This window comes from Vanellus vanellus (genome assembly GCF_965231255.1).
Source record: "Vanellus vanellus genome assembly, chromosome: 5".
NCBI classification, from domain to species: Eukaryota; Metazoa; Chordata; class Aves; order Charadriiformes; family Charadriidae; genus Vanellus; species Vanellus vanellus.
The window spans coordinates 53,988,774-54,001,941 of NC_138910.1; the positions used below are offsets into that span (position 1 = coordinate 53,988,774).

Genomic DNA, 13,168 nt, shown 5'->3' on the forward strand with positions numbered 1-13,168 from the left:
GCTGGCTCTGCTTCCTTGTCCCAAATGAACACTTCTCAGTATTCAAGTCAGGCTGTGGTCTCCTCTGTACTGCCCCGACACAAAGAGCAGAGAGACGGAGCACAGAAAAGAGCTTTCCTTTTCTCCAGCACCACAGCCCTGGGAAAACCACTCGCAGGAAAGGTCTCGCTTGCTCAATCCCTGCAGTTGCCCTGGACTGATCAAGCCTAGCTGGTCTATAGGGACACAGCTATAGTATGTATTAAATCCTTGGAAAAATTAGCTGCCACCCTCCAAAAAGTCTCTCAGGTATGTGCAGCTCTTTTCAGAGCTTTGTAAGTCGGCCACACACGAGTAGTTTTATGAGGCTAGCAAAAAGCACATCCAGCTAGACCGTCACAATTAAGTGCTTGATGGACTACCAGAAAAAAAGCCGTGGACACAATGTCTTTTTTCCTCCTTCCAGCTTGTTCTCTGAAATAGCTGGAAAAGAACCCAAAAGGATCCAGCTGGAGGCAGACACACAGCATGGAAAATTCCAGTCTGAACCACTGAAGTTTCAGTAACTGAAAAAGAGGGGCATATAATAGGGACAGTTCATCAGTTTTAATTATAGGTGGTGTTACCAGTTATGCCTGTAATTGCATTACCCTGGTTACACACTCACAATAACTCCAGTGAAAAGAATGTCCTCACCACTCTGGGGGGCACAGAGAAAGAACAGCATGGGAAGACAAAGGTGACAGCAGCTTTTTATAAAAAAATCTTCTGTTTGCTGTCTTTCAAGACAGCAGCCCCTGAGAAAACGCAAAACTCAAGAGTGAGATGGTAAAGCCAGAAGTTCACCAGACAGGTACAACTGAAGGAATCACAAAGGCACAATATACCGAAAACTGGGATGTAAAGAACCTCCTGGCAAAGTCTCTAGGCAATACTTCTGCAGGAGACTGGACCTCTTGGATCCCCCTAAACTCGAGAGACTGCAGAAGGTGCTGTAGGAGGAAACAATCCCTCGGTACACCGAGGCATTTCAACTTGCCTCTACTCTCTCTATAAAAGATCTCTACTGTTCTACCTGCCACCTGGACCTGTGGCCAGGACCTAACTCACCCAGTTTCACATGGCTCCAGCCCAGACACCTGCACACAAGTCAGTCAGCCTCAACACCCTTTGTAATTAGGGGCAGCGAAGCATTACTGGAGTGTGAGCCACCTAGTCTTTAGGACGAATTCTGCTTGAGACAGAGATGAACTGCCTCTCAGAAGTGCCTTTTTCTTCCCTCGGCCTGCAAAGGGAGAGGAAGGTGGCCAGGGCAGACGAATAGCTACATTAACTGCGAGGAATCCTACCCCTCCTTACTAACCCATTACTCCAACACTTCTCAGACTTTTTAAATGATTTCTTCCCCTGACAGTAACTCAGCTGCTTGCTTCTGATGCTGCAAAGAGGGGATATCTTACAGCAGCTTGCCGCAGCTTCACAGAATGGCAGGAAAGCAACTCACAGGTCAGTATTATTCCATTGCTATTGTTGGACAAAGCTTTGAGTGAACATGAAAATAAGCAGTCTGAAATCTTAAGAACGTTATTGCCTGCACTTGGAAAGCTTTTACCCCGCCACACAACTAGAAGTTTCAATAGGGGAAATAAAGAAAAGCTTAAATTTGGCAGAAACTGATGGTTTATGTTCTCACACTCGTTACACAGAAATCCCTCCTTCCCTGTGCTTTGCATTTAGGAGAGCTAACGGGTCAATGAGCAGAAAAGACAATAGAAGGGAACTGAGAGAATGGGTCCAGTCATCATTAAATTGCATGGAAATATTCCCACAAAATCCAATAAAAATTGCAGCAATATCATCAGAATCACCTCTCCGCATATGAACAAGAGCCATGCTTGCAGCTTTTCCAACCAGGATAAAATTCTTGGTCAACTCTCTCCTCTCAGAACACTGCAATCAGTTATTACCAGGTGACCCACCCAGCCCCTTACCAGGTTACACAGCTTTAGCACTACACTTAGGAAACAGCAGCAGAGTGTTCTTACTACATCCAGTAATTTGAGACTGAAAGAGAGCAAGCTTGTGCACGTGTGCGTGTTAAAGAAGTGTCCTTTAAAATTCACAGTTGTGTTATGAATTCAATGAGTTGATCACCATAAGCTGAGGATATAAATCGGTGAATTAAAAAAAATCATTAACAAGCTTGCTGCATTGCTGCTCTGTTCCAGCGCAGATGTCTCACACACTGCTAAGCAGGGTATACTGTCTGCCAGAAGTCATCTTATTCAGGAAAAGGTCATCCTTGCCTCCACTCCAGAAAACAGACACTTCAGGTATAAACTTTGCTAAGTTGGTCCTTACAAAGTCTGGCATAAATCTCTGCAGTGATCCAGCTGGAGATGCTGGAGATTATTTCCAGCACAACTACGCATTCCAAATTTCTGCCGCAATGGCATTCCGATGATATCTTTTAGGTATGCATTGTTATAAAGGAGATCCTATAGCAAGCACCTGTAGGAACTACAGCTAAGTGAACTCTTTTTTTTTTTCTCCTGGTTACGATATTCCATGTGCTACAGACCATGATCCAATCTCTCCAGCTTTCTTCTCTGGAACGCACGTGATCTTTCCTTCAGTGCCATAAAATTCCCGCTGGTGTTACTGTATACTCCATATAATTTTTAAACATTAGCAGTCCCAGCCATTGGAGACAGGGGAGGGAGATCGGTGGCTGGCAGAACACACAGACACTTAGAGTACTGACCTGGCCCTCTGACGTTGACATCCAGAACATCCACCTCTTGATCTGCTTGAGGTGGTGTAAGGGCTAGTGACGTGCTCCCACAGACGTCTGCTGCCTCCAAGTGCTGCTGTGTCCACTGGCGCTGATCTATCTGCTCATCACCTTCTGGGAGCAAGGCTTGATCCTCAGCCTGAGCACAGGAAATAAGCAGTTGCTTCAAAATGCTCATCAAGTGGCCAAAGACACTGAAAGTCCTTGGGGTTGTCTTAGTTTTGTTGGGTTTTTTTTGGTTTTGGTGTTTTGTTTTGGGGTGGGTTTTGGGTTGGGTTTTTTTATTTTAGTTTGTTTGTTTAAGCTAATGATGGTGTCCGTTTACCTCTGCTTAGCATTCTCAGCTTTCACACTCCCACCATATGTTATCAGACCCAAACTGCAAGACATCACACTACCGTTAACCTTCTCTTCCCTTGTGATGCAGTAGGGCCTGGGTAGGGAGGGGACACTGGAACAGAAGTTACTTGGTTTGTCTGCTGGCCTGTGGTGGCAGTGTTAAGCTGAGGATTTGCTCCTCAGATATCATTAGTTACACACTACAAACCCCTAAGCAAAGGGACATTTTGAGCAAGGGGCATATTCTGGAAGTTAATGCAGCTGCCTTCCTCACCCGCAGTTTCAACTTCAGGCAATATTGAAGTCTTGGAGCTCCTTACCTTTGCTCTCTTTGGCTGAGGTCCACCGTCACCTGCCCAGTGTTCAGTTGGTCCAGAATCTGCCAGGTTACCCTCTGGTATCTGGACTGACAGATTTCTAACGAAAAAGGAGAACACATCACTTTGCAGGCTGAGCAGGTGCTACTACTGCTACTTACACTAGCCTGCAGAGACCAAGGATGGGATGCTTGCAAGTTTGGTAGCTTGCAAACAGAGGGACCAAGAAATTAGAAATCTCAGGCAGCCAACACTGGCATTAAACGCATTTACAACTGCAAACTGGATTAATTCAGTGGAAAGCCAAAACTGCATAAATAGGATTCTTCTTTTGAAACTTTCCACTATTTCCGAGTCATGTGTTTAACGCATTGAGCTAGATGTATTAAAAATTTGTTATTTGTTGTCACCTATCAACCTACAGATGTCTTGCCTACCCCAGGAGCAAGTGATGCAAGCAGTACCCAACCGCTGAGCTAAACAGAGAGGCAGAAAACCAAACATAACCAGAAGATCAGATTCCTTACCAGCATTTTACAGATCACAGTTAAAGTTCTTCTGTCTAAAACAGATGCATTCAAATTTAGAAAAATAGCCTAAGAATTTCTAGCTTAAAAGGCAGCCTTCTCTATGGAGTCAAGTGCCTTTAATGAAAGATTCATATACCATGTTCTCAAAATCCTCTAACACACTAATAAACACCATCAGCAGCCTAAATGAAAACTTACTTGAGTCCAACAGCATCTTCCCCAACTGGCTCTCTGCGCTTGTGATTACTAGGATCCCTGCGCAGAATAAAGCCTTCTGGGAGCCACAGCGAACCGTGTTTGCGCTTACGCTTTGCCATCATCACACCCAAGAGAAGAATTAAGAGGATGATCAAGGCTGCCACAGCAAGTAGGTAAAGCAACTGGGTCTTCGGTGGTAACAAGGGTTCACCTAAAAATTCCCGTTAAAATACAATAAGATTAACAAAGTGGAAACAACAATCTTCAATCTACATACTTTCTTTTCTCAATCAGATTCTGCCCCTCAAAAGACTGTATTGCCTCTATACTGTGATGCATTTAGAGTGAGGCTTGAGGAATTTTAGGCTCTGCTGCAGCTTTTGTAAGAATATATCCCGTCTTTCTGGCTTCCCTTGATCTTGTTTCTCAAAATATTTTTTAGAGTATATGACTGCTGAACTGAAGACCTTGCTCCTTCCTCAAGAGTCCTGCTGGCTGAAGACAGCCACCCTGAATTAGTGTAGAGAGAGCTGATCTACATAAGGATACGAGCATGACCCAACTAGGAACAGTGATATTACCAATTTAGTAGGAGGTTGTAGCCGAGCCTTAGACTTAAGGAGAGGAGAGCAGAAATCAAAGGTACTATATCTTGCCAGAGGAGAAAACATCTGGTAGACTGAGGAATGCCCCCCACCCTTTCTCTCTAATGGCACCTTTTTCACTGAATTCATGGCTTAGGGTACATGAATGGTTTTTAGTGCAGACAAGATCACTGCAGTGTGTTGCACATTGCTGCAGCACACGAGAGATTACTATTTCTACAGGTATTAAAATGACTAGGCTCCAAACTTAAATGCCCTGCTTACTAACCAGATGTCCCCTCTGAGCAGAATAAGCATAAGCTCCCAGAAATCACACTAAACAGTGAGAAATATTAAGATAATGATCAATAATCTGGGTATGAATTTTGCAAGCCCAAGTTTGCTGACTGCCTTCCTCCACAAGCAATTTTCCCTCTGCAATTACTTACTTTGGACAGACACGAAAGGATAGGGCAACATGCCCTTGATGGCCTGAGCTGCTAAGAGAGCTGCAGCAGCTTCTGTGTTCTGAAAGCATTGCTCCGAATCCTCTGCACACTGACGGTTGTCAATCTCCAGGAACACCCTGGTGCTGCAGAGACATAGTAAGAGGGCACAGAAGTCAGCGACAGAAACTTTTGCTAAAGCTGCCACCTTTGAAACTAATCTTTCCACCCCCCAGTACTGAATTTGGCAGTTCAATAGCTTTATGTTTCCCTGTTAAAAAAACAGACTAAAGCCCTAGAAGGTCCAGAATACTCCAGACACCTACAAGCAAGAACTACCACCATAACAAGGCCAGAGGAACGCAAAGGCATCCACTCACCCAATGACCTCTTGCTCTAGTTCCCTGTGCTTGCGAATGACCACAAGTGATCGCCGACTCCGTGCTGCTGATTTCTCCCCATAGTATGGAAATACCATGGGGTTTCCCTGGGAGTCCAGCTTGATTCTCAGATTAGTGTGCAGAATAGTTCCCAAAGTGCGCAAGAAGCTGCGAACATCACCCAGCAGCTCATCAGGGGGCATCAAGACCACAATAATTAGGGTCCCTTCTGCCAGCTTCTCAGCTTTGTCACCAGCACAGTCCAGACCGTCCCAGCCACACTCCTCACTGTTACAGCCCTGGTCACAGCGGCCATCTGCGTAGTGGTCTGCACAATACTTGTCATACCTAGAACAGTGAAAGGGTTACAGGCAGCATACAGGACATACATATTCTATACAGTATACCTGCAGTCTAGGGGCCAAGGCCTTACATGCTTCATAATCGCTTGAGGTAAAAATAACACTCATATTCAGGGTATAAGGAGAAGACGTATAACTCCAGGGTAAGCTTGCAATCTGGCAGGTGGAAGCAGGAAGCACAGAACACCCCAAGAACAAGTGGTTCAATTCTGGTACCAGTGGAAGAGAACTGCTTATTCTATTTACTAAGATAAAGCTGTAACACCTCCTGCCTCACCAAGGGAGAATCATCACAGCAAAGCTGTAGCATTTATCACAAATAACTGAAGCGAAAGAAGTGCCATGACAAACAAGCTGGAAAACACATTTAGAGTCAGCAAATATAACTGGGATAAAAATACAGGTATTGCTGGTATGGAGTGAAATTCAGGATAGAAGGCAGTACTATTAAAATCTAGTGCAAGGTGAAATGCCTCCTATTTACATTTCCACAGAAAGCAGGGCACATCTATCAAGCAGGTTAACACATTACCATTGCCCAGGCTATCAACTTAGTTCACAGCATACAAATTCCAGAACTTCTTTCAAAAAATAGACAAAAAGTACACAAAGCAGCAGAAACCCCTTGATGTCAAACTTTCAGCAAGAGCAAGGACCAGCAGCAGAAACAACAGAAGAGATGGAAGAAGAAGGCACAAAGCGTACCAACTACCGAAATCGCTAGCAGGAGATATATTAGTGACACAGAGAAACCGTTCTCAGGATCAAGCCTTACTTGCATGTTTTGCTATTTTGCTGACATTCAAAGTTGTCAAACAGGCACTCGGGCGTGTTGCAGAACTCGTCACACTGTCCATTGAAAAGCATCCAGCAGCGCAATGAAGAGGAGCAGTTGGCCCAAGGATCTTCCATTGTCAGGGAGCAGTCGCCTCCATCCCACAGGCAGGCATGAGTGTTACAGTCTTCATCACAATAGCCATCTTTTGCTTTTTCTGCACACTGGGAATCCAAACATCCTCGGGGCTCTGGGCTGAAAGTTACAGGCTGTTCACACTGGCTGCCCTGGGTGTTAACAGGGCACTGACAATAATAGTAAGGAGGCTGAGAATGAGGGTGGCAGCTTCCACCATTCTGGCAGGGGGCACTGGCACAACCCGTGTTTGTCTGGCATTCCTCTCCCACAGACAGCTTGGGGCAATAGCACCGTGGACCAGAAGATGTCTGGATGCACTGCTCCCCCTTCTTGCATTTCACTTGTCCACAAGTACTGTGGCTACTGAACTCACATTTTGCTCCAGAATAACCCTGTGGGGGAAAAAAAGGCAAAACAACCAGGCTCACAAACTTATTCTCCAATGCTCTGAGGGCTGGAGGCAAGGTGTCACGTTCAAACCCTTTCTCCCCCGTAATTCCTCTAGCCTCACTGCAGGAGCCATGATTTTCTGAATCTAGCCTCAGGGATAAACTAGGAACTTACAAGGATCTGGTACATTTAGAAATGGACTTAGAAGAGCCATGAACAAGGTGAACCTTGCAGCAAGCACAGAGAACACAGGATAGCAAAAATAATCGTAGAAATTTAATGCTAGGTTGAAGATAGAAAAGCCAGCTATCCTGCCTCAACAGCAGAATTGTTTGGGCTAACAACAGGCAGCATCACTCTCCTAGGGCACCTGGGAGCCCTGGGTTTCCCGGCTAAGTAGATAAACTAAAAGATGTGGGTAAAGAGCGTCCAAGGACACAGCTTTGCAAGTAGTACAGAAAAGATAACATTCACCTACAGTGGACTAGTGGAACTAATGAGGCTGTAGCCAGAGAACTCTACAGCTGAGGCAGGCAATTCAGTTTCAGGATATGGTGCTTACCGGAGGACACTGGCAGATGAACCCATCTGGCATATTGCTGGCAACAGCACAGCTACCTCCATTCTGACAAGGCTTCCGGGGACACACATCTATTACGCTCTCACAGTGACGACCTGAGAAGGGTAGAAGAGAGCAGAGAAATGTGTGTGCGCACATCAAAAAGCCATCACAAAGCAAAACACTCCATTGAATAGCCAATGAGCTAAACACTCCAGTGAGACCTTCCCCTCAGAAGAGGTAGGGCAAACCTCTTCAGATAACACATGCTTTTTAAGTATCTGCCTAAGTTGCGGTAGAGGAAGGCAGAACTCCAGAATTCACAAGCGGTATTTGGAGAGAGCCCACCTTGTCTGCTTCCTCAAGAACATGTGTGAGCCAGCACAAAGACAGAATTTGCTGCTGTGACCCCCAAGTCATCTAGGCACAGAGGCTGAAGGTACTGTACTGCATCAATTTGGGGGGTTCCTAAGACTTCTTGACTTTTGGGGAGATGCTCAATGAGTCCAAAGGCAAATCACACTCTAACCATGAACGAACAACCCTCAGGACCAGATGCAACACGAGTGAATAGGACAAGCAAGCAGACTCTCCTCGGACTGATCAACTAGACAGAGAGGTCTTACTGTACTGATGAGCATTTGCAGCAGCTCTCAGAGTCAAACTCTGACACCAGACTTTAAAAAGATGAAGATGACCTAAACATGACTTGGACCCCCTAGGAAAAAGCTAATAGAAGTCTCCACACATATGCAGCCAAGACTGACTGTTCACAGACAGGAGCAGACAGGGCAGGACGGCCCACGGAGTCCTGGCACCCTATCAGTCACAAACCACAGCAAAGCCACCCCATCCCCTCCCAGGCAGAAGAGTCAATGTGGAATGTGCAGAAGACGAACAGCTAGAGGAAGAAGCGTGCTCCCCCTCTGTGCCACACATTTCCAGACAGATTTCATGTCTGAGACACAGCAGCCCTCCCTGCTCCTCCTAGGGTGCAGCAGGTCTGTACTCCCCACATTGCAAATTCCAGCAACCCTTCCATGAGAGCCAGAAGCAACATGAGGCATAATTTATGAAAGCAAGCTTAACAGACAGGCTTAAATATAAACCTATCTGATGACCTGCACCAGTATCCCACTAGTTAGCTTGGCTCCACTTCCCTCATACGTCGCTCTTTTAGGAACTCCTTTTGTCAGTGTAGGTAATGCATTCAAAAACTACTACATGAATTCTTCAGATGTATGTCGTTGTGATTTCTTTGCATCTGACAATCACAAATTTAGTGGAAGATCACAGCATCTTTAAATTTTAAGAAAAATAGAGTAAAAACTACTGGTAAAGCATGCAGAGAAGGTCACTGGTAGACAGGGAAAGTGATAGGTTTTAATGGAGGAAAACTGAATACATAAGAAGTTAAACTGACATGGAAACTGGAAAGCAGAAAGTTAAGACACATCTGGAGACTATTAGCCCAAACTTATGCCCAGTGGGAGGCAGAAAGCAGAATAGCAGCAATACTAACAAAGAGGAGATCTAGAGAGAGTGAGAAATAAGTTTGCCCAGTGTGAAATTCTTGCAAAGTTGTGATTCAAAGTTGGACTGTGGAAGGATCACATCACTAAGCTAGGAATGTACAGTCTGTCTGTGCACAGAGTATTCCATCCTGACCACATCACCAATGTAAGAAAGAAAGGGAGAGAGGAGTAGAAAGGGAAGCCAAAAGCTAATTATGGATACCATGACACTGATTTATAGAGAAAATCATATGCTGCTTTGCAAAAAGAAAACCCACGGAGAAGCTGAAATGTGAAGAGTTACACTTCCAATATTAGAAATGTGAAATTATGAAGGAGAGAAAAGTACCACAGGAAAAAGAAATCCTGGCAGCCAAGTGTCTCAGGAGATTCCTTTGTCTGAGACAGCTCTGGAAGCCAAATTTCTTAGAAGGTTTAAAAGAAAGATTGGTTTAAAAACTGAGACATGGTGTAGGGAAACAATTAGATATTGTAAAGGGAAGTGACTAGATAACATGACTGCCAGAAAGGGAAAGAATGACCATTTTTCAAGATATTACTCTGAAATTGGAAGCATGTTTACGACTAACTCACCAGTAAAAGCACTACGGCAGATGCATGTATAATCATTTATCAGTTGAACACAGTCCAGACTTCCACGAGGGTTACAAGGATTAGAGAGACATTCGTTGATATCTCCCTCGCATCGCTCGCCTGCAAAGCCTGGGAGACAAAAACAGCTGTAGCCCCCGATCTGGTCAATGCACCGCCCTCCATTAAAGCAGCGGGGTCCTCCTGAGTCTGAAACGCAGTCATCGACATTCTCCTCACAGAAACGGCCTGTCAAGACAGTAAAAAGCAACAATTTGAGGATACAGTGTCATGGCCTCATTTCCTACACTGCTCATCAAGTTTTAAGACTACTTCACACACAGCCCCAGATATAAACAGGTAAAGATCCCAGTTTAATGCAATCCATACCCCATGCACTCAGCCAGCCTCAGATCAGACCTAGAGAGCATGTGTTTTAGATCCAGTCTGTTCTCAATGGTAGGTCATACTGGTATTTAGCAGCTTTCATGCTTGACTTAATTTAAGGGCATAATTAAAAACACAAAACCAAAACAAAACCCAAAAAGATGCACTCAATTTAGCCCTGCGACGGAACATAGCCGGAGAGCCCTGTGTTGCCCTTGCAAGGCTGCGAGCTTCCCACCATTCATTTAACTTGGCGGTAACCCTGAAACTCGGCAAAGAGCATTTGTAGCGACATCATTAAAACAAGCAACAACAAACCAACAGAAAAGCAACTGTGATAAAACACAGATTCCTGGCCAGCATGCCATTCCTGCAGTTTGACTTCTGGGGACCTCCAGTAAACTCTCAGCACTGGCTAGGGATAGCAGTTTCTCCCTCTCCCTACGGGGTTCCCTTTTAAGAAACTGTCTACTGGTTCTGCCTTCACCACACAGTAAACCAGATAAAAGGGGACAGAGAGGGTAAGTTAAGCAAGAAGTTTTGTCCCTTAATACAGTTGATTCATCTGGAGCAAGTAAAGCCATTCACCTAAATATGGAGGATGCTTGTACTGGCATCAGTAAAGTATTCATTTCAAACCGGGCCAGGGACAAAAGCTAAGTCTTGATATCATAAGTAATTGTACGAATGTTTTCTAATTACTTTAATTTACAAAAAAAAAAAAAAAAAAGACACATCCAAAAAGTAATTCATCTCAACAAATAAAGACTGAAGAACTAGAAGCAGTACATTCGGAACCTCTCAAAGGAGGACGGGTTGTGTTAGTACAACACAGAAATTCTGGCAATGTAGGAACTGGTACATAAATACACACTTTGATGTAGAGACATAAGAAGCACCTTTTGTGTTTGTTTTTTTTTTTAAATTGAAGGGACAAATTAAGAACAATACATGAAGAACTGCTAATGCAATGGTTTACAATGAAGTAAACACTTATCCAGACTAGGAAGATGTGCTGGCAGCCACACTAAAGTGAATGAACTGGTAATATGCACGGGCAGGAAGCAAATATATTAGATTATTTTATAATTTTACTTAAATTTACTTTACGAACCAAGAATTTAGTTCTATCTGACACATATCTGGAGATTTTGCCCACATTCAGATGACACACCAGAAAGAAAAAGTAAGTTCAGAGGAATGCTAAATCTTTAACTGACTTGAGGAATAAACTTAAGAGAAAAAATTAAGTGAGAAAGCATTTGCTAATGGGTTAAAATGTGCAATCTTGAATATTTTCAAAGGTAGAAGTCAGGGCCATCAGGTCAGATATAACAGGGAAATGGAAGGTTAGGTTTCAAGAAACACGACATTAAACAGGCTGTGGAATCATACTTACTAAAATCCACCATTATGTAACTGTGGATTTATTTTTTTTTTAAAGAGCTTTTAATAAAAGAGCTCAAATTTACTGCAATAGTTTAAGCTAGCCTAGGGGCACTGAACTTCTTTTCCACAAAAAACTCCATGACGGAGAACAATGCAGGGCCAAAATTTAAACAAATAAAGGGCACTTGAAATTATGTAAGAACTAAGCAAGTTTTCTGTCTATTTCATAGCATCTTAGCCAAGGAGAAACCTTGGATTTACTATCTCAAAACAGACAGGGTTGGGAGAGACTTTAACGGTAATGTAGTCCATCCCCATTGCCAAAGACGAAGCATACATTCCCAAAGGACACTGTCATGACCTATTCCTTTAAAAGAAAAAAAGTAAAAAAAGAAAAAGAAAAGAAGAAAAAAAGCAGTGTTTATTTTTAAAGAGAAAACATGTATCTCAAGGGATTCATTGCACTTTGGGAACATTCTTCAAAGAAAATAATGCGTTCCCTTTAGACTCTGCGTCATGAAACCAGTACTCAGGAAGGAAAATTCACTCTTGTAACATTCACTTAATTGCTGAGCTTCATACCCCGAGTTCCTGGTGGACAGGAGCACTTGAAATGATTGACGAGGTCTATACATGTTCCTCCATTCTGGCAGGGCTGAAACTGGCACTCATCCACTTCATATTCACAGTTGACACCCTGGTATCCAGGCACACACTGCCAGTATAAAAATAAGTGTGAATAATCTTCTCCTAACAGATACATTAGTAGACATCTGAGAAAGGCTAACACAGACAAAATGAACTCTCAATGGGACAGATTATGACTGCCTTTGTAGCTGTACAACTGCAAGTGATTTCAAGGGCTGCCCAGCCAGCCAGCTTAAGCACACAACTCGACCATGAGACTACTCAACAGCACACTGCATGTTTGAATTTGAGTGATTTTATTCCTGCAAAATACAGAGACCAATCCTTTAGCGCTGAGACTGGCTTAGGAGTTTTGACTTAAGGTTTACATAAAACTCATCCTTTGCTTCTGGGCACGAGGTGTTCTACCATTCTGAAAAGCTTAGGAAGGTTGATATAACATAACCTCATGGTTTACACTGCTCTCTGCATCAGCTGTAGGAAACAGAAAGCAGTGGAAGGCATCTCCCACCGAGAGGCAAGGGATACTTTGCCCATCCAATAGGGAGAATACAACATTCCTTTAATGCATTCTATATATATTTTAATATAAACCACAGCTTGGGAAAAAAAAAAATCTTTCAAGATAAGAACTCCAACTCCAAAGAGGCAAGGAGTTCAAGTGGCCATAAACCACACCTTCCTTATGATCACACCTAATTCAGTCTTAAAAGCCTCCCAGGAGCACTCCTTCTGCCACAGCTAAATTAAAAATTCTTTCCAGATGCAGATTGCTTTCATCCCCTCTTTGAAGCTATTCTAACACTTGCATGTGTTTCTGATTTCTTTTGATTCCTTTGCATTACAAT

At 43.6% G+C, this 13,168-nt stretch overlaps 1 protein-coding gene across 1 annotated transcript in view; it reads right to left on the reverse strand.

Moving 5' to 3' along the window:
- NOTCH2 (notch receptor 2) overlaps positions 1 to 13,168 on the reverse strand; it is a gene marked incomplete at its 5' end in the record, with an annotated part of 88,000 nt that overhangs the window by 8,060 nt on the left and 66,772 nt on the right. Inside the window, 9 exons of the mRNA XM_082484552.1 lie at positions 2,744 to 2,912; positions 3,433 to 3,529; positions 4,158 to 4,368; positions 5,191 to 5,333; positions 5,568 to 5,915; positions 6,705 to 7,234; positions 7,795 to 7,907; positions 9,900 to 10,145; positions 12,255 to 12,387. Coding sequence (XP_082340678.1) covers positions 2,744 to 2,912; positions 3,433 to 3,529; positions 4,158 to 4,368; positions 5,191 to 5,333; positions 5,568 to 5,915; positions 6,705 to 7,234; positions 7,795 to 7,907; positions 9,900 to 10,145; positions 12,255 to 12,387 — 1,990 coding nt within the window. The remainder of the gene's footprint in view (positions 1 to 2,743; positions 2,913 to 3,432; positions 3,530 to 4,157; positions 4,369 to 5,190; positions 5,334 to 5,567; positions 5,916 to 6,704; positions 7,235 to 7,794; positions 7,908 to 9,899; positions 10,146 to 12,254; positions 12,388 to 13,168) is intronic.